The following is a 21735-nucleotide window of genomic DNA, read 5'->3' on the forward strand; positions in this document are numbered from 1 at the left end:
GCCTGATAAAATGGAGTTACAGTAAAACAACAAAGCACATTTTTACTTGATTTAGTAATAAGTTGTTATGTGTTTGACATGAAAATAGTGCTCCAGAAAGCATTTCAATATTGTAGAATACTAAAATAAAACTTGTGTACGTCTCTATACAAAGTATCTCTTAGAGCCACCGGGGTGCTGCAAGATGGGATGGGGCTGCAGGGTCAGAAATTCGCAACCAAGTACGAGAATCCTTTCGGATTCTCCCAGTGGACATTTGCAAGAATCCATGGATTCTCACCATATAACTTGTATGATAAACTGAAATATTGATGAGAATCCATTTAGATTCTTGCATTTTTGTTGACGAGAATCTTTGCGAGATTGAATTCTCGGATTCTCGCCGAATTTCTGACCCTGGGCTGGTTAAGCTAGTGCTGTCATCGACATCAGAAAAAGTTGAGATGTCGACATAAAATTTGGATTACAACATTTATCGACATTGTTTATGACACATGGTATGTTACGAAATAGTGGTAAAAAATGAACTAAAAATCTTTAAAATAACCATAACATCTTACATTTAGTAGTAGCTTTACTAGCTTGTACCTAAGCTCATGTAATGTGTTAAAGATAATGTGTAGAATAAGCATTTACTGTGATAGTGTGGTATATACTATTGCATGATTGCTTGAGTTCTGAATATGAGAAAATCCTGCAATAAATTTGCTATTTTCCTTTGAAAACTGTAAATAGTGACTTGAACTACTCCCTCTTCCAGAAAAATACAGCACTAATTTTTTGGGATTAAAAAAAATATCCTGTTTTGCCAAATGAAACATAGCTAAATCTTAATCCTTTTAGTTAGTCCTAACTAGCAATAAAAGTCAAATTTTAATATTTGGCCAATATTTAGAGATAAGGGCCAAAAACATGCGCTTTTATTGTGTTTTTCAGTATGCTGTGACAATAAAGCCCAAAGACTTGTACAAAGACTAATTTCAGTTTATGCATTCTAATTTTATAAGCAACCATTTTATTGAAGGAATACAGAAAAGTGAAAATTTGAGCAAAATTTTGGCATATACTCAAGATTTTGAATGCTTAGGCTTGTCTTTGCTTTTTGTGCCTCGATTGTCAGAAAACATGCCAAAAATGCATGTTTTTTGGCTCTTATCAAGAAATTAGTAAAATAGTGAACTTTTTCTTTTTACTCCAGTTAGGACTAAATGAATGATTAAGCTATGTTTCATTTGGCAGAATTTTATAATATTTTTCTAATCCCAAAAAATTAGTGCTGTATTTTTCTTTGATTGGGGAGAAATGTGTGTATCATTGCTGCAGCATTTATCTAATTTCAATGTGCATAATTAGTGCTTATTATAATTTTTCAAGAAAACAGTCCTATTTTAAATAATATTTGATAATGTGCATAATTTATAAAAATTTATTTTCCAAAAATTTAGATTTTTTCCCTGAAAAAATGTTGTGCACAAATTTTTGATAATTTTGTGTGCAGGCATTGTGGTTGATGTTTTGCATCAAGAACCGTGCTAGCTGAGAACCTGCAATTCTATTTAATTTTGTATTAAAGGTAAATGTACCTGACCAATTAATTTTACTATGTCAATATGAAATTACTTTATGCTTTTACAGTTTGTAGATTGCAGAGAATGACAGAACAAAATAAAAAAAATAGTAATCATGATTTAACTTTTAGTGTCCTATTGTTGTCTCACTTATAAATGAGTGGTGTACTTGTATGATTCCTGGAGGGGGTTCTCCATGGTTGAAGGTAAACGGGGATGTGCCACAGTTTTGGGGTACCTTTTCAGCGATTTTGGTATATATCGATGGGTGGGTTTTCGGTGGAGACAAATAAGTGCATTTGGACAATAGTGCCCCTAAAAGTGCTCAATTAGGGCAAATTTGGGTGATTATTGGGTGTTTTTGGTGAAAAATTGGTATACTGATGGATGCCAAAAACAGCAGAAAGTCGGCATCCAAAAGTCTGCGTGGCACATCCCCGTACAAATGTTTTTGAAGAACCCTCTCTCACCCCTGGGTATGATTGTAAAAAAGGGAGGTTGGCAGTGGTAGCACATGGGGACAACCCCCAAAACACCTCGGCTGTCCGGCTGTCCTCTGAAACTTTTAAGCAAATGTCTACCTTCCCCCTCCATTTCCCTCGGAATCAATTACGGTTTGTTGCCGCTACTGGATAGTATATATCGACTGCTCAGTGCCAGACGTGGGCAAGTGCAATAGCTGCAATGCGGAGGAGCACATTTATACTGTGTGTAAATTGCCAAATGTTCACAGGCATTGCACAAACCCACTTATGGCACTGAGCATTCGATATTTACAGGAATGGATTGCCCTGAAAAGAAATATTGCAGTTGAAATCCATATGGAAGACATATGACCTTAATCTTTCACACAAGGTGTGTGAATTTCAAAAGAGGTGGCCTAAATGGAATCTACACAAGAGAAGAGAAAGGCGAGAAAAAGAGAAGAGAAAGGTTAAATTGTGCGTAATTGAGTCCTTCATTTTGCAAAATTTTCCCCCTCAGACACACCTACGTATGCGTAAAGTTTTCACCAGGAGTTTGTGCCAGAAATGACTTGAGAATGTCAAAAAGTCACATTTTGTTCTTCTTTTTAATCAAAAATTCCAAACAAAAATAAGATAATGTGGGCATTGAATCAGAAATTTGATAGGCCTACCCCTTTGGAGACAAAACTGTGAGAGGTGAATTTGATATCCCTATAGCGGGACTAGAAGAATCTACAGTGAATTTGATACCCCTTGCACGTGAGGGTCCCAAGACTATAGTGGGAATTCCAATTGAATGAACGCAGCTTTCAATAGCGTTACGAATTTTTGCGTACACTTCGCGATGTACGCCAGCGTGTGCGACTGTGCGTGAGTAACGCAGAAGTGAATTCAACCATGCCAACGCACTCGTGATTGGATAGCATTGTATCCAAGGTCGTGCGTTCGCGTTGTAGTTTGAAATACGCAATATACGGTCGCGGTTGAATCGAGTGCAGCTGTTAAAAGCTGCGTTCATTCAATTGGAATTCTTACTATAGTGCTAATCTCCCTTGATATAAAAGGTAAAAATTCATGTCTCTTTAGCCAACAATCGTGGGAAAAATGTTGGCACACTTTGACTCCGGGGCACTCATTAAAAATTGGTACATGACATCATGGTGTGTGGCCACATTGACCACATTTTTCAACTCCCTCTCACCCAATTACCCCTTTTTTTTTACTGAAATGAAGCTCAATGACCCACCTAATTTGTTTTCCTGTCACCAAAAGACTAAATTTTTTCAAGAATTTTGGACAAATTTCTGATAATCTCTCACCAAATGATTAATTTTTCTTCAAATTTTGTACCAACTTTATATATTTTGACCCAAATATTTCCCAGTCTCACACAAAGACCTCCTTTTTGGTAAGATATTTCCCAGTCTCACCGTAAGACCCCCTTTGGTGTTTAGGGACCGTTCACAAACACTTGTAAGGGGGGGGCCTGATGCAAAAAAATTTCATTGCGAACATTTTTCGGAGTCCCCCCCCCCCTTTACAGACCTCAAAATTTCAGGCCCCCCCTTTTTGACATGAAAATTATGGGTCAACCCCATAGGAAAGCATATAAACTTAATTTTTCCAGGAAAATTTGTGGTCATTTTTTCAAGTAGGCCTACCGTACTAAACCCCGGGCGATACTAAAGTACATTGCTTTTTAAGGAATTTTTATTTGCGGGACTGTCCATAAATTTATTTCAATCTGGCAACACGACTTGTCAACAACAACATTTTGTCATTGTGGACGAATTTTACGAAGTTGTGCGGATACAGGTATAGGTTTGTGGTCTTTCCTGCTGCATTACTGTCTAATGTCTGTACGACAGAATCCAGGTAATAGTACATGTGCGTTTAATAAGGAACATAGAAAGCAACGAATGCAGTGAATGAACCTGCGTAAGCATTGTAAGCTTACTCACAATGCGAGTCACATACGTGCATGTGCTGCACAGGTAGGGACAGGCACATCTGAGCGAGGGCGCTATTTATTTTACTTGATAATAAAGCCCATGTAAATCTGTGCCACTGAAAACACCATTTTTGGAGAAAATGATGAATAAAACCAAAATGAATCGTTTTCAGATGCTCTAGTACTTATAGTTAGCATTGACAACAGATTCAATGCTTTAGGAAGCAGAATGCAACATTGACATCACTTTTGAATTTTTTTTTCTGTGAGATATGTGAAAATCACCGTTTTGGTCAAAAAAGGGGTCAACATATGGAAAAGTAGTCTCTTTTGCTCAAATAAAAGGGGTCCCACAGTTAAGCAATGGGAGAAAATTTTCTTTTTTCACTTTCAACTTCAATTATTATCAAGGGAATGTCTTTTATTTTTTTGGCTCACTCTTTATTGTCTCATGTATATATTAAACTTTCCTTTCCCCGATTTTTAAGGGGGTACTACACCCCTGGCCAATTTTGTGCCTATTTTTGCATTTTTCTCAAAAATTATAGCGCATTGGTGACAGGTAAGATATGTATATTATAGGGGCAAAGACTACAACTACTGCACTGAAAATTCAGCAACTCAAGGCAAGTAGTTATTGATTTATTGATCAAATATTGGTTTTCCCTCATTTTTGACTGTAACTCCACAACTGTTGTCTGTGCTGAAATAAAATTTCCAGTGCAGTAGTTGTAGTCCTTGCCCCAATAATATACATAGCTTACTTGTCACCAATGCGCTATAATTTTTGAGAAAAATGCAAAAATAGGCAAAAAATTGGGCAGGGGTGTAGTACCCCCTTAAGGAAATCTGATGAAAGACCTCGTCGTACAGGAGCACTAAACACCACGAGGTATTCCCAAACTCTCACTCGATTTACGGCGAAATACACTGACATGTACCCTGTGTCATTAAAGTAGCGTGCTATAGACGGCCCTCACTTGATAATAGTCAGTCTGATTGACTTGGCTCAAACGGCATTTTCTAGAAATACTTTGCCAGATTCTACTCTCTAAAAAGGAATCCGATTGGTTACACGATGCCGTCGTACCGTAGGGAAAAACCATACCCTCTTCCATTACAGCCCTGCTCAGTGTGTTGTGTAGTAATGTATGCATTGTGCATTGACCTCGAACGCCTCTGTACACACAGCGTGCACACACTGGAGTCGAGTATAATTTATTTACAGAGACTTTCATAGGAAAACTTTTCCATATGAAGGGGCATTTTTGGGAAAAAATTCTATTTTGACCCAAAATTCATCTTCTGACAAAAGGGAAACATGGTTTGACAAAAACTTTCATCCTTTTCACATAACAATTCCAGTTTACTTATTTGCTGGGAGAAAGCACTTTTTTGTTATCGCTTGGGAAAAATCATTGTCTAAAATGGGCCCAAAATGGCCGAAAAATGGCAAAATTTGACCACATTTTTACCACCTTAAAAATTGAATTTTCATACAAAATTTCACAGATGTGTTGGAAATGATAATGGGGGGGGTAGCTATGCCACTGATAACTGGCATGTGTGTGGCCTACATGCCATAGGTTCTAAAACAATGTTGCATGCATGTGGGCATTGTAGTTCCAGTAACTGTAACTCGTCATACCGGTACCTAGAGTTACAGTGCACTCTATTAAATATCTATTCCACAAATAAGAAACATCACAATATGTGGGCTCATTTTGGGCTCCGTATAGATGTCATTTAGGTTTATGATAAAGTCTGAAGTCTTGCTGGCAGGACTAGTGGGCATTGCCAATGAAAGAGGCCATGGGGGTGTGGCTTAAAAAAATTGCAATAAGTACAATATTGGGGTTGCCATGTGCTGCACATGTGAACATCATCATTATCTGTAAGGGCTTTCCTAGCTTTGTGATTATCCCGGGGGTACCAACTGACTTCTTTGTTCATCTTCTCTCCTTTTTCATTTCTTCTTTCCATTCTGATAGCAAAAAAACCAGGGTGACTGTTTACTGTTTATAGGGTTAATATTAATTTTATTACAGCCAACACAGTACGGTATATGTACATTTCATTGACATTTGCTCATTATTGAATTTATAAGTTACTTTATTATCACTTTAATACTTCTTATCCTTTTCAGGCGTGCTACTCGCATCCTTCTGTTTGATGACTTGACTAAAAGACTATAGAAGAGGAAACCGGTAAAAACACAACAATTTATTATCACATGGTACAATTGTGTAGCTTGTGTGTAAAGCTATACATATGAAAAGAGTTCAACCTTAACTGTTAAAAAGCTACATTGTGCACATACAATAACATGTACTCGGCAGTAACATTATAGTGCCCGAAAACACGCTCATAGCTTTGAAACTTGGATAAGCCGCGCCTTATACACAATAAATTACAGTAGTATGGAAGAAGATTCATCTGACACTCCTGGAGATCTGGTGTCTGTTGAAGACCCATCTGGCACCCCTGGAGATCTGATGTCTGTTGAAAGAGATCTGGTGTCTGTTGAAGACTCATCTGACACTCCTGAAGAGTTGGAGTCTGTTGAAAATCCATCTGGTACCCCAGGAGAGTTGGAGTCTGTTGAAGACCCATCTGGTACCCCTGGAGACTTAGAGAGTGTTCATATTAGTTTCAGTGCAGCTAACACGGAATATGAGTCTGTGCAGGCAACAAATACTGATCCCATCACAGCATCATGTGACACTGATCTTCAAGAGAACAAGACGAGTCTAGATGACAGGTGTAACAGAACACTGGAGAAGGACTCTTCCCATGTGATGGAAGAGAAGTCTGTTGATAAGGAGAATTGCAGGGAGTCTCAAGGTGCTTGTAACATAGAGCCAGATCAGCCAACAAATCTAACCACGGAACAAGATGGCCACAGTAATCATGATGGAATCGTAAAAATACCAATAAACAAACGAGAAACGAAAGGAGTGGTGAGATTACATAATCTCCCAGCTCATCTTGAAAAGCATAGTGAAAGCAACCTGCTGCATTCCGATGATGAACTTCTGTGTTTGACAATGGGGTCAAATCAAATCAGTAAAAGCAATATGACAGTTAAAGCAAATCATCATTATGTACTTGAAGAAGTTGATTCTGAAGCAGTTTCGCATAAAATACCTGAAGGAGATTTCAAAGTTGATAAAAACTTGAAAGATCAAAATAAAGCAACTCTGGAGAAGAGCCGTGAGCATGTATTGGAAGCTGTTGTGAAGGAAAGTGTGATAAATGTTTACATAACATGGACAGATGCTGAAACAGGAGACAACCGAACATTAAAATGGAGTCATCAAAACTGTGATGTATGTTGCTGTAACTTCACAGAGTGGAAACAGCATGTTGCGAAGGAACATGGAGCTTTAGAGGAGAATGTAAAGAACGTATCATCAAGAAAGTTACGGATACCAAGAAAACTAGTGAAAACTGAGCCCCCTGATACAGACTCAGCGCTTCTAAACATATCTGTACCAGCACTTGTGAGTTTAAAATCAATTTGTGAAGAAGCGGCAATCAGAGAGGAGCAGGATCCATCAGGAAGAGGAGAAAACTTAGGTCAGAGTGGAGAGAATTTAGTACAAAACAAGTCGGAAAAGCTCCTAGAAGCATCGGTATCAAGCCTACCAAACGAGGCAGAGTGGGTACCACACAGAAGGAAAAGAGGTAGACCCAAAAAACTTGTCATCAAAGAAGATACCGCAAAAGATACACTACTGCCGATCAAACGGAAACGAGGTCAGCCTAAGATAGAATACGAAGATGAATCTGAACCTGGTTCTAATCCAGAGTATATGCCTAAAGGACAAAAACGTCTTCGTCAAAAGAAACCAGTTGAGCTAAAGCCGGCTAAAGTGTACACATGTAGTAGGAAAGAATGTGGTGTAATATTTGACAAGTTGAAAGAATGCAAGGCCCATGAAAGAAATGTTCATGGCGATGAAATGTTTAGGTGCGAATGGTGCGAAAAAGCATACACAACTCGGAGAGATATGCTTCAACACCAGTTTATACACACCACTGAAAAGATGGTCCCCTGTCCGCTATGTCAGAAGAAGTTTACCAGTATGACGTATGTTAACAAACACCTAAAGAGCCATAAAGAAAATACACACCTCTGTGATGAGTGTGATAAATCTTTCAAAACACAGGAGGCGTTAGATAAACACAAGCGCCTCCACACAGGACAAGGGTTATTGGTTTGCCAATTCTGTGGCAAGAAAATGAATGGAAAATCTAGTTTGGATCGCCATGAAAGACTTCATAAAGGGGAGAAACCATATAAATGTGAATTTTGTGACAAAAGGTTTGTTTGTTTCATGTTGTTAAAGATGCACAAACAAGAGCACACTGGTTACCAGTTTGTTTGCGCACAATGTGGACATAAGTTTAAAAGTAAAGGCAATCTACTTCAACACGAAGTAAGTCATACCAGTGCTACACCTTACCATTGCAAACCATGTGGAAAACGTTTTCGCACGCCTGGCGGCTTACGGGCTCACAAACAAGCTCAACATTCCGAAATCAAAAGCTACATATGTGAGGTATGTAGCAAGGCATTTTCTTCAAGTGCAGATCTTGCAAATCACAAAGTTGTGCACACCAGGGAACGTCGTTTTGAGTGTAAATACTGTCACAAACGATTTGGCACTAGCAGTACTAGATCGGGACATATCAAACAGGTTCATTTGGGTGAGAAACGCACAGGTCATCAAAGGAAAGGAAAGGTAAAGCAAGGTAATGAAAACCCAAGAAATTTGGGAACTAGTACCGGTAAGAAAGCTGAAAGTGGTCCACATGGGAGCAGTGATCATAGAGGCAGTGTTAGCACAAGGCAGGGTCCAGAAACACTGCAAGGCAAATCTGTAGGGGGGTTACCTCATCAGACAGATCCAAGACGATCTGATTTTTACTCAATGGTAGACTCCTTTATTCAGTTTTCTAAAGAACACTAAATTATAATACCATGCATAAAAATTATATTCTGATAACATACAAATGTATGATATAATCTTGGGAATATATTGTAGTCAAGACCTGATGATCAAAGTTAAGTTGATCAGATTTGTACACAATGGGTATAAATATGTACCGCGGTACCGGTACAATTGCAATAATTTGTTCAGTTTTGTCTGTGAATGCTAGTAAGACCTACATGTAGCACAGGCTTCTGGGATGTACTCTTGATACCTGTATGATGATATAAGGATTTTGCAACTGTAGTCTCGCTATGCTCGCTGTTTGCTTTGTTCGCCGTTTGAGAACGGGGCTAGTTCTAGTAAGACCAAGTTTACGTTAATTGGTAGATACCAAAAAACAAATAGTAAAATGTTAATAGGTAGATAGGCTTTCTAGACAGGTCTCATAATCACAGTATTGCTAGAAGTACACCATAGGTTATCACAGTACCGGTGCAGCGGTCCTTCGTTGTGTCTCTGAGTCCTGATGAAGTCTGAGACACGTCTGACAAAAGCTCAACCACTTTCACAGAGATTGGCTGCACTGGTACTGTGATAACTGACGGCATACTCACAGAAATATAATAAGTTAAAAATGTTAATATAAAATAATATGTATAAAGGGCCGCAGACATCATGCGCGTATTTTGGGGGGGCTTTGGGGGTGCCAGCCCCCCGGGGTAAAAGCATGGGGCGGCCAAAATGAAGGAGCGGCGGAAGAAGAAGGGGCTGCAAAAAGAATTAGTAAATAAAAAAGGGCGGAAAAATTTGATGAAGCATAAAAATGGGTCGATCCTTCATGTAATTATTTCGTGTAATCTAATCCTAACTCTAACCCTAATCCTAACCCTAACCCTAAGCCTAATCCTAATCATAACCCTAATCCTAACCCTAACCCTAATCCTAACCCTATTCCTAACCCTAAACTAACCCTAACCTTAACCCTAACCCTAACCCTAATTTCGTGTAAAATTACATGAAGGAATAACCTAAAAATGGTACTATACATCAAAATGTGCTGATTTTAGGGCGCTAGCGCCTGAAAACCTTTTTTTTTTTTTTTTTGCTCTTCACTTTTTCAAACGACTGAGAAAAAAATTGGGTCAACCTTTTCGGGTTGTTGAGGATGGGGCGGCAAAATTGAATTTTCTTCAGCACCCCGGGGTTGGGGCGGCCACGGTACGCCACTGGACATACCATTCTAAATAGTACAAAGCTCCAACGTGTAGCACAAACAAACTTTCTGGGGATATTAATGGGCAAAAACCTTCCATGGAAAAATCACATTATAAAACAGTATTATTGAAGTAGCTAGCTATCTACTGCTGATACAGGTGTTAATGAAGTAGCTAGCTATCTACTGCTGATACAGGTGTTAATGAAGTAGCTAGCTATCTACTGCTGATACAGGTGTTAATGAAGTAGCTAGCTATCTACTGCTGCTACAGGTATTAATAAAGTAGCTATCTATCTACTGCTGATACCGCGAATGAAGTAGCTAGCTATCTACTGCTGATACAGGTGTTAATGAAGTAGCTAGCTATCTACTGCTGATACCGGTATTAATGAAGTAGCTATCTATCTACTGCTGATACAGGTGTTAATGAAGTAGCTAGCTATCTACTGCTGATACGGGTATTAATGAAGTAGCTAGCTATCTACTGCTGATACAGGTATTACCGAAGTAGCTAGCTATCAACTGCTGATACAGTTAATAATGAAGTAGCTAGCTATCTACTGCTGATACAGTTAATAATGAAGTAGTTAGCTATCTACTGCTGATACAGGTAATCATGAAGAAGCTAGTTATCTACTGCGATTTAAACATGTGTTGATAAAGTAGCTAGCTATCTACTGCTGATACAGTTATTAATGAAGTAGCTAGCTATCTACTGCTGATACCGGTATTAATGAAGTAGCTAGCTATCTACTGCTGATACAGTTATTATTGAAGTAGCTAGCTATCTACTGCTGATACTGGTATTAATGAAGTAGCTAGCTATCTACTGCTGATACCAGTATTAATGAAGTAGCTAGCTATCTACTGCTGATACAGTTATTATTGAAGTAGGTAGCTATCTACTGCTGATACAGGTATTAATGAAGTAGCTAGCTATACTGCTGATATAGGTATTAATGAAGTAGCTAGCTGTCTACTGCTGATACAGTTATTAATGAAGTAGCTATCTATCTACTGCTGATACAGTTATAAAAAAAAGCGCAGTGAAGTAGCTGGCTGTCTACATGTACTGCTGATACATGTATTAATGAAGTAGCTAGCTATCTACTGCTGATACAGTTATTAATGAAGTAGCTAGCTATCTACTGCTGATACTGGTATTAATGAAGTAGCTAGCTATCTACTGCTGATATAGGTATTAATGAAGTAGCTAGCTGTCTACTGCTGATACAGTTATTAATGAAGTAGCTAGCTATCTACTGCTGATACTGGTATTAATGAAGTAGCTAGCTATCTACTGCTGATACTGGTATTAATGAAGTAGCTAGCTATCTACTGCTGCTGGTACTAGTATTAATTAATGAAGTAGTTAGCTATCTACTGCTGATACAGTTATTAATGAAGTAGCTAGCTATCTACTGCTGATACTGGTATTAATGAAGTAGCTAGCTATCTACTGCTGATATAGGTATTAATGAAGTAGCTAGCTGTCTACTGCTGATACAGTTATTAATGAAGTAGCTATCTATCTACTGCTGATACAGTTATTAATGAAGTAGCTAGCTATCTACTGCTGATACAGGTATTAATGAAGTAGTTAGCTATCTACTGCTGATACAGTTATTAATGAAGTAGCTAGCTATCTACTGCTGATACAGGTATTAATGAAGTAGCTAGCTATCTACTGCTGATATAGGTATTAATGAAGTAGCTAGGTGTCTACTGCTGATACAGTAGTTAATGAAGTAGCTATCTATCTACTGCTGATACAGTTATTAATGAAGTAGCTAGCTAACTACTGCTGATACCTGTAGTATTGAAGTAGCTGGCTATCTACTGCTGATACAGTTATTAATGAAGTAGCTAGATGTCTACTGCTGATACAGTTATTAATGAAGTAGCTATACTCTGATCAGCTTGTAATAGGCGGGACTCATAACATCGTGGATTGATACAGAATGGCGTACACACAGCTAGGCGCAGCACCTACGCGAACTGCGCTTTGAGTTATGCGTGACTGATGCGTGCTTTTGTGAATTTACGTGTGCATAAGTTGGAACTTTGTTGACTCGCGCAGTAACAAAAACCGAATAATTCCCGCCTATTAAGAGCTGATCATAGTAAAGCTACATTGTATCTACTGCTGATACCTGTAGTAATGAAGTAGCTAGCTATCTACTGCTGATACCTGTATTAATGAAGTAGCTAGCTATCTACTGCTGATACAGGTATTAATGAAGTAGCTGTGAAAGGTCACATCTGCTTTCTCTTAAAAAGAATGTGTTGTATGCCCTTTCAGATTTTATAGTTATGTGGACATTTTCTCAAAAGCTCCCACATAAGGCTGGGTTCTGTCCAATTTGTTTGCAATTTAATTTTTTTTAAATCCTGATTATGTTAAATCATCTGATACAACTTTCATGATGACCACCATCATTTGATAATGGTGACTTTATAACTTTGAGAGTTCTGAATATCGTCAGCCTACTACCGTAATTGCCCAAGTCATTTTGTGTAATTTTGAAAACAAAGTACAAAATATGGTTCAAACATGCATAAACATATTTCTTCACCGATCTTTGGTTTAGAACAATCTTTGCTGGAGAACACATGATAATGAGACAAATTCAAGGAATAATCAGAAATAATTAAGGGGTACACCCCTAGTCAATTTTATGCCTATTTTTGCATTTTTTCTCGAAAATTATAGCACATTGGTGACAAGTAAGATATGTATATTGGGGCAAGAACTACAACTACTGACTGTACTGAAAATTCAACAACTCAAAGCAAGTACCGGTAGTTATTGATTTATTGATCAAATATTGGTTTTCCCTCATTTTTGATTGTAACCCCACAACTGTTGTCTGTGCTGAAATAAAATTTACAATGCAGAAGTTGTAGTCCTTGCCCCTATAATATACATATCTTACTTGTCCCCAATGTGCTATAATTTTAAAGAAAAATGCAAAAAATGGCACAAATTTGGGCAGGGTGTAGTACCCCTAGTCCCACTTAAGGTGATTAGGTAACTGATGCATGCTTCAACCATATTTTGTACTTTGTTCTCAGAACTAGAAAAAATGACTTGGGCAATTATCGTTGTAGGTTGACGATAACAACATGAGAAAATCCTGCAATAAATTTACCATTTTCTTTGAAACTGAGCTTGATCTAGTTTGTCTAGCATTGGTGTAGGGTTTTGCTCATTTCAAATGTGCATAATAAATTGGGAGTTCATTATAAATTTTAAAAGAAAATAGTCTCAATTAAATAATATGCAGATTAAAATTAGCAAAACGTTGAACGTAATTTGCATCTATTGTACTTGTACTACATTATGTACCAAGCCTCAGTTAGTAGGCATAGGCGTACATGTAGTCCTTACATGTACAGGTATGTAGCATATCAACTATGAATACCGGTACTGTTAAAATGTTTAATTAAAATATTTTGCCAGTTGGCTAATTCCAAAATGCCATCAATAGTAGGAAAAAAAAACTCTTTATTTGCATATCCCAAATGACCCCCCTTTTTATTTTTAATACAAATATTGTTTAATTGATATATATTTGTTTTAAATACTTCTTGGAGGTATAATATGCATATTTTAAAAATATTTATTGAAAAAATATTGTTCATTAACTTTTATAAATTCAATGCGTGTGCAGCCATTGTGGTTGACATTTTGCATCAAGAACCACACTAGCTGAGAACCTGCAATTTTGTTATATCAATATGCTTTTTTATGCTTATACAGTTGTAGATTGCATCGTTGCCAGAACAAAATAAAAAGTAGTAATCATGATTAAGTAGTAACTTTTGTCAGTGTCCTATTGTTGTCTTTCATATAAATGAGTGGTGTATGATTGTGAAAAAGAGTTTGGCACTGGTGGCACCATGGATGACACCCCCCAAAAAGGGCGAGTTAGCGCAGCGGTAGTTCCCTCGCTTTGCACCACTGAGGTCCCGGGTTCAAGCCCGGCGCGCCCAAGGACTCATATGCACTTGGTTTATCCCGATTCCATGCTCGCTCTCGCAGGTTTTCTCCGGGATCTCCGGTTTCCTCCTGTATCGCAAAAATCGGGTGATTAGTTGTTTGGTTATCAAAACTTCCTTCACCCAATGGAATTTGGGGAGCTGCACAGATAATTGGTGGATGTTACAATCTAAATGCGGATAGGTGTGCGCCGCTCGGCAGCAACCTAGTTGATGTGACCTGATTGTGATGATTCACCATTGCAGCGAAATTACAGCGCTTTGAGTCCTCTAAGATCTGGAGAAAGGCGCTTTATAAATCCAAAATTTATTTATTATTATATTTATTATTAAAAAAACAGTCGGGCTTTCCCCAAAACTTTTAATAAGCAAATGTGTCTGCCTCCCCATCTCCCCAGAATCGAAAAGTTATGATTTATGGTGCTGCCACTGGAAGAGCTACTGGAGAACCGTTAGCGTTGGATTCAAGACATTTTTTATGTATAGCATTATCAGCTTGAACTACTAGATTGTCTTTTGGAAAAAAATTAAAAATTGGCAGGTGAGTTTTTCTCACCCATTCATATGATATCTACACATTCTGTATTTAAGCAAATCTGTGCATGACACCATAGCCGTGAAAAAAATACCTTAAGTACAAGTAAGTACATTCCTTTTTAAAGGAATTTTTATTTGAGGTAATGGCCACGTAAATTCGAGCTGGCAACCCGACTTGTCAACAACCTTATTAAATTTGCCAGCCTTTTTCAGTTTTTGCAGGTTGGGTAAATTTTAGGGAGCCGAGCTGTGTGCCGACTACATCATAAAACATGTTTCGTGATCTTTGCTGTACCATACGTACCACAGAATCCAGGTAATAAATGTGCGTTATAAAGGAACAAAGAAAGCAACGAATGCGGCGAATGAACCCCGGAATGAACATGGCCGGGGACTTACGTGTGATCCCGGATGAACATCGTATTTTGAGGAAGCTTAAACATGTTAATCATATGATGTGTGCATGATAATGCTGTGCTATTTAGGGGTGGTGCAATAATAATTATGTGTACCCATACCCCGCGGTGGTGAATTATATAGCATGGACGGGGCTGTTATTTATACTAAGAATTTCAATTGAATGAACACAGCTTTCAACAGACATGACAGAGCTAAAGTTAATTTTTTATTACTTCCGTGGTCCAAGCTGTGTGCCAAGCGTAGACGAGCGTACACACACAAGAAATTTCACGCTGATTGGCCTTACGTGTGATCCCGGTTACGTGTATAAAACACATGAACATCGTATTTTGTCGAGGAAGCTTAAACATGTTTTAAAATCATATGATGTGTGCATGATAATTTATTAAATGCTGTGCTATTTAGGGGTGGTGCAATAATAATTATGTGTACCCATACCCCGCGGTGGTGAATTATTTATATAGCATGGACGGGGCGGTTATTTATACTAAGAATTTCAATTGAATGAACACAGCTTTCAACAGAGCTAAAGTTAATTTTTTATTACTTCCGTGGTCCAAGCTGTGTGCCAAGCGTAGACGAGCGTACACACGGAAGAAATAAACAATCACACTGATTGGCTGATCAACGGACTTGACAACAAGCCGGTTGACCCATTGGTCGTTGGCGCGGCGCGTAGTAGGCGACCTTGTCACTTCTACGCGATCGCAATTCACCAGCGTGCACCGGACCACAGAAGTAATAAAAATTAACTTTAGCTCTGTATTCGACCTAACTGCGATATTTATGCAGACGACGGTGGACGACATTATTCAATGTGGCAACAGCTAAATGCGTAAACAAAACAGACAATATGACGGCAACACTGCCTGCACGTTGGACGCAATTATTTTTTCCCGAGCCAAGATGCGTTTTTAGCTCTATTGGCCCCATTACAGAAAAAAAATGCACAAAATATATTTCCCAGCGCAATGTATACATTTTCACATGAAAATAAATAATTTTAGATTCAAAGAAAAAAGAAGAAGAAAATTTTTTAATCATTGCCGGGGGTGGGAATCGATCTCGGGACCCTCTGCGTGGGAGGCTAGCAGTGCTGTACGGTGCAAAAACTGATTGAGGAGCCAATGGCTCCTAACTTTATAAATTTAGGCGCCCAAATTTTGCTCCCAAGTAAAAAAACTGAGGCGTCAACACACCGTATTCCACCTTTTCTCGAAGTCATTCTGCCACAATGTTTATATCTACGTTCAATTTTAAGGGGTTTCCTGTCACAGCCACATGTTGCGTTGAATGAATCATAGCTGCTGTACTCAATCAACATACTCCATACACAGCATGTACAGTGTAGGCCTATAGATATGTTTTCCAGAAAGTCCCCATTGAGATGTCATGATATTCATAGCCTTACATTTGTACTATTGAACACTACATTATTTACACGTTTTGCATTTGCTGGCGAATAAAAGCTTCAACAGTTGGTCGCCATTGGCGCCAAGGATTGAAGGTTTAGTCGCATCAGAAAAAATCTAGTCGCCAATGCGCCTAAATTGGTCGCACCGTACAGCACTGGAGGCTAGACTCTTAACCATTAGACCACGTAGTCGCATTGGTATACGTGGGGGAATTTTCAATATATATCGTAACATATCGTGCGTTATTCAACAGTACTTACAATGAGGTTCATTATCGAACCTCAACGGATTTAGACTGATAAAATATTGCTTGATAACATGCATACACTTTTGGAATTATTTGAGACATTTTTGTGTTTACGTGTAAAACCAATGACGACGTCAAAATTCAGTCAATCTTGGCCCCCCCCCCTGGCCTACATGTAAATTACATACCGGTACATCGAATGTATGGAGCCGGTAAGGATTGTGAAAGCCGTAACTCGCACATACGATGGGTGTACATGTAAAATGCACGAATGGACAACCTCCTTGGATACAATACCAATCACGAGTGTGTTGGCATGGTTGGATCATCGAGATATTTATCTCAATGGTTGGATTCACTTCCACATAAAGTATGCACAAGCTGGCATCACTCAGTGCAGACTGTGCAGTGTACACAAAAAATAAGGTGTAGGGCCCCCGGGGTAGGGCCATTCTTCGGTCATATCATGTGACATAATTAACTAGGGTATTTTACACTAAATTCTCCTGTGCCTGTTTTATCTATTAACAGATAACACTATTATCTTTTGTATAACTGTAATAGACTAAAGTAGTTAACACTAAAGTCTGTGCTTTCCAAAAATATTGTACATTTTCTTGTCAGGGGTCAACATAACAAAGGGCAGGTCACGGTAACATCAGACTGATGAAAGTTTTTGGATTTTTAAATTCAAGTAAATTTCTGTGAAAGTTAAAGGACCTACATATCCATAAAAAGAACTATGTAGAAAAGCATTGATGTCTTGCAAAATGACATCAACATTGACAAGAAACATTTCATGCCTAAAAATAGCTATTGACGGTTTGATGATAGTACAGGTTTGGTATGAATGTGACACGTGACTTAATTTTTGTCTTCAAGAACAATAAAAGTATTTTATCAAGGCAAATTTGTTTCCAAATATATGACCTACCAACTTACCAAGTAACTGTATTTTTTATGGAACAACAAGGGTGTCATGTCATCAATCCATCAAACAAATTAAACCTCCCATAAAAAATGGATGGTGACACAGGGTCAGAAATCCATTTTCTTAGTGGTAGGGGTGAAATATGGGTCAGTTTTATATGCTCTTACAAAGAATATTGCAGGTGATGTTATTGTTAAGCTAATGTTTAGGTTCATTTTGTGATTTACTGTTGTAATATGGCAAATCTACAAATCAGGTAAAAAGTACACAGATTTTTTTCTGCCAAACAAATCAAATGTTAACCTAAATTTGTGTGTGTACACACAAGATTTTTTTCGCATTTGCGAAGAAGTTCCACAAAATGATACCATAGCAATAAAGTACAATTAAGCAGAGTGTTGGTACTTATTTTGGTGTCAGTGGATAGAGGAGACCCATAGCTATATACAATACATTGATACCAAAATGCAACATCATGGGGGACTCTTTATGGAATTCCATGGGTGGTTTGTATGTCACAGTCACACATTACCAAACTTGTCATACACATGACCCGGTCACATGTGTGATTGTATGGTAGGCCATTTTTATATTTCTCAATAACTTCAGCGCATTTGAAAAATCTTTAAAAAGGTCAACATTTTACATGTTAAATTATGCATGAACTTTTCTGTCCATTCACAGATTTGTGAACATTTCATCCATACAAATATTTGATTGTGGTCACTCAGTAGTATATTATTGAGCAGCGTAGCACACTGGTTAAGGTATTTGCCTTTGGTGCGAGAGGTCCTGGGTTCAATTCCCCATAGGACCCCCCCCCCCTCAAAAAAATCTCCGCTCTCCCTGTGGTTCATCTGGTAATGGCGGGGCAGATGATCCATGATAAAAAAAACCTTGTTACAGTCGGTTCCGATCAGGGTAACTCCCGATTGTCGGCTACACTTGTCTGTCCTGTAAAAATATCTATGGCGACCCCCTTCACCAGGTCACTTGAGCCCAGCCGAAGTTTCGTCAGCGTTATCTCCTTGATTTCAGCTGTTAATGCCTAGATATGCTCGACATGAAAAATTAAAAAAATTTCATTTACATATTTCAATATCACTTACATGTAAAATACTTATTGTTTTCAGATGTGTGACTCTCTAGATGACTACATTATTCTGTTCAGTGGTTGGCTGAGATTGGAAAGAACTAATTCAATAGGAAGTTAGCAGTACTGGTCAGTAAGCAGACTTCAGAAGGAGAAATATTTTTTTGGAAACTGGTAAATACCTGATATTTGATTATTTGATCAACTACAGCGTAAAATACACTCATATAGTATCCCTGGAGATTTGGAGTCTATTAATACCAATTTTATTACCATAGCCACTCGGGTACCATATTTAAAGCCCCCCATTTTGGAAGTGAAATTGCCCATCAAGAGGTGTGGGCTTATACCCGAGTGGTTACGGATTCAACACCAGTATGTGACATTGTGTTGACATTTTGCTCCTTAATTGAATTTAATTTGCTTATTGCACTTTAATACTTATCTTTTTCAGATGTGCGAGTCTCTAGGTGACTGTATGTCCTTCTGTATGGTGACTTGGCTCAGAGTTGGAAAAGAACAAACTAGGGTGGTAGCATACCAGTACCAAGGCACTAAAAGACAAAGACTTGTGAAAACACAACATATGTTATCATATGGAACAATTGTCTAATTTGTATACGTGTACATGTGAAAAGAATTCAATCTTAACTGCTGAAGAGCTCAATTGTGTGTTAAGGTACTCAGCAATAACATTATAGTGGAAAACACATTTATATATCTTTGAAACTCGGACAAGCCACGCCTTATACAAAGTAGTATGGAGGATGAGTCATCTGGCACCCCTGGAGATCTGGTTTCTGTTGAAGACTCATCGGACACTCCTGGAGATAGGAAGTCTGTTGAACTCCCATCTGGTACCCCTGAAGATTTGGAGTCTGTTGAAAACCCATCTGGTACCCCTGGGGACTTAGAGAGTGTTGATATCAGTTTTAGTGCAGCTTACACAGCATCATGTGACACTGATCTTGAAGAGGACAAGATAGAGAGTCCAGTTAGCAGGTGTAATAGTACACTAGAAGATCACTCTTTCCATGTGATAGAAGAGAAGTCTGTTGATCAGAAGAATTGCAGTGAGTCTCAAGGTTCTTGTAACATAGAGGCAGATCAGCTGACAGATCAAATCAAGGAACAAGATGGCAATTATAGTAATCATGATGGAATCGTAAATATACCAATAAACAAACAAGAAACGGAAAAAGAGGTGCGATTAAATAATCTCCCAGATTATTCTGAAAAGCAAAGTGAAAACAGCCTGCATGATGATAATGAAGCTCCGTGTTTGATAGAATCAAGTCAAATCAGTAAAGACAATCCGACAGTTAAAGCATCTCATCAAGGTGTTCCTGAAGAAGTTCATCGTGTCGCTTCTAATTCAGAAGCAGTTCCTGAAGCAGATTCCAAAGAAAACCCAGATCTAGAAGCTGAGGAATGTTTGAAAGAACAAAATAAACCAACTCTGGTAAAAGCATGTGAGAATGTATTAGAAGCTGGTGTCCAGGAAAGTGTGATAAACATTTACATAACATGGACAGATAATGAAACCGGAGACAACACTGCATTAAAATGGAGTCATCAAAGCTGTGATGTATGTTGCTGTAACTTCATAGCATGGAAACAACATGTTGTTAAGGAACATGGAGCATTAGAAGAAAAACTAAAGAGCAGATCACCAAGGAAGTTGCGGATACCAAGAAAAGTAGTAAAAACTGAGCCTCCTGATATAGATTCGTCGCTTCTAAACATATCTGTACCAGCACTTGTGAGTTTAAATTCACTTTGTGAAGAAGCCAATGTCGCAGAGGGACAGAAATCATCACAGAATCCACCAGGAAGCAGAGAAAACTTGGGTGAAAGTGAAGAGAAACTGTCACAAAGCAAGCAAGATAAGCTTCCAAAGACGTCAGTATCAAGCCTACATAACAAGAGAGTGTGGGAACCACATAGAAGAAAACTTGGTAGACCTAAGAAACATGTCATTAAAGAAGATACATCGAGTGATAAACTACCATTGCCGATCAAAAGGAAACGAGGTCGGCCTAAGATAGAATACGAAGATGATGATGATGATAATGATAATGATTCTGATCCAGCGTATATACCTGAAGGACAAAAGCGTCTTCGTCGAAAGAAACCAATTCATTATAAGCCTGCTAAAGTGCACGTGTGTAGACGAGAAGATTGTGCTGTAATATTCGACAAGTTGAAAGAACGCACGACCCATGAAAGAAACGTTCATGGCAACGAAGTGCACAGGTGCAATTTTCAGGAGTGTGGAAAGATGTTTAAAACTTCTTGCGGAGAGATCAGCATGAGAGCACGCATGAAACTAAACCAAAAAAAAGTCAAGAAGGATACAAGTGTCAGTATTGCAAAATGATGTTTACGAATGTAAAGGATCGTGCATTTCACATTAGAACTCATGTGAGCTTCAAATGCGGGTATGAGGGGTGCGAAAGAACGTACATAACGCAGAAAGAAATGCGTCGACATCAGAGGACACACACTGCTGAAAAGGTTGTTCCTTGTCCACTTTGTTCAAAGAAGTTCATCAGTCTGAGGTATGTTAACATACACCTAAAGACCCATAAAGAAAAGACGCACATCTGTGATGAGTGTGATAAATCTTTCAAAACTCAGCAGAGGTTGGATAAACACAAGCGCCTCCACACAGGGCAAGGGTTATTGGTTTGCCAATTCTGTGGTAAGAAAATGAATGGAAAATCTAGTTTGGATCGCCATGAAAGACTTCATACAGGTGAGAAACCGTATAAATGTGAATTTTGCGACAAAAGATTTGTTTGTTGCAATTCGTTACAGATACACAAACAAGAACACACTGGTTACCAGTTTATTTGCTCAACATGTGGACATAAGTTTAGATGTAAAAGCAATCTTCATGAGCATGAAAGAAGTCATACCGGTGCTACACCGTACCATTGTAAACA

General features: G+C 38.3%; 2 protein-coding genes across 2 annotated transcripts; both read left to right on the plus strand.

Annotated features, from left to right (window-relative positions):
• Positions 1-3792: 3792 nt before the first annotated feature.
• LOC140157507 (uncharacterized) lies at positions 3793-9071 on the plus strand. The gene is made up of 2 exons (XM_072180720.1): positions 3793-3910; positions 6133-9071. The coding sequence occupies exon 2, from the start codon at positions 6407-6409 to the stop codon at positions 8960-8962; it is 2556 nt and encodes an 851-aa protein (XP_072036821.1). The 5' UTR covers positions 3793-3910; positions 6133-6406; the 3' UTR covers positions 8963-9071.
• Positions 9072-14899: 5828 nt separating this feature from the next.
• LOC140157508 (uncharacterized) lies at positions 14900-21397 on the plus strand. The gene is made up of 3 exons (XM_072180721.1): positions 14900-14997; positions 18828-18961; positions 19242-21397. Exon 3 carries the CDS (start codon positions 19548-19550, stop codon positions 21165-21167), a length of 1620 nt encoding a protein of 539 aa, XP_072036822.1. The 5' UTR covers positions 14900-14997; positions 18828-18961; positions 19242-19547; the 3' UTR covers positions 21168-21397.
• Positions 21398-21735: the final 338 nt, after the last annotated feature.

The sequence above is a fragment of the Amphiura filiformis genome, chromosome 7 (genome assembly GCF_039555335.1).
Source record: "Amphiura filiformis chromosome 7, Afil_fr2py, whole genome shotgun sequence".
Lineage (NCBI taxonomy): Eukaryota > Metazoa > Echinodermata > Ophiuroidea > Amphilepidida > Amphiuridae > Amphiura > Amphiura filiformis.

What these genes read in the sequence shown, in the direction of transcription:
- LOC140157507 (XM_072180720.1), top strand. Translation starts at nt 6,407, where the DNA reads ATGGAAGAAGATTCATCTGACACTCCTGGAGATCTGGTGTCTGTTGAA.
- LOC140157508 (XM_072180721.1), top strand. Translation starts at nt 19,548, where the DNA reads ATGGAGGATGAGTCATCTGGCACCCCTGGAGATCTGGTTTCTGTTGAA.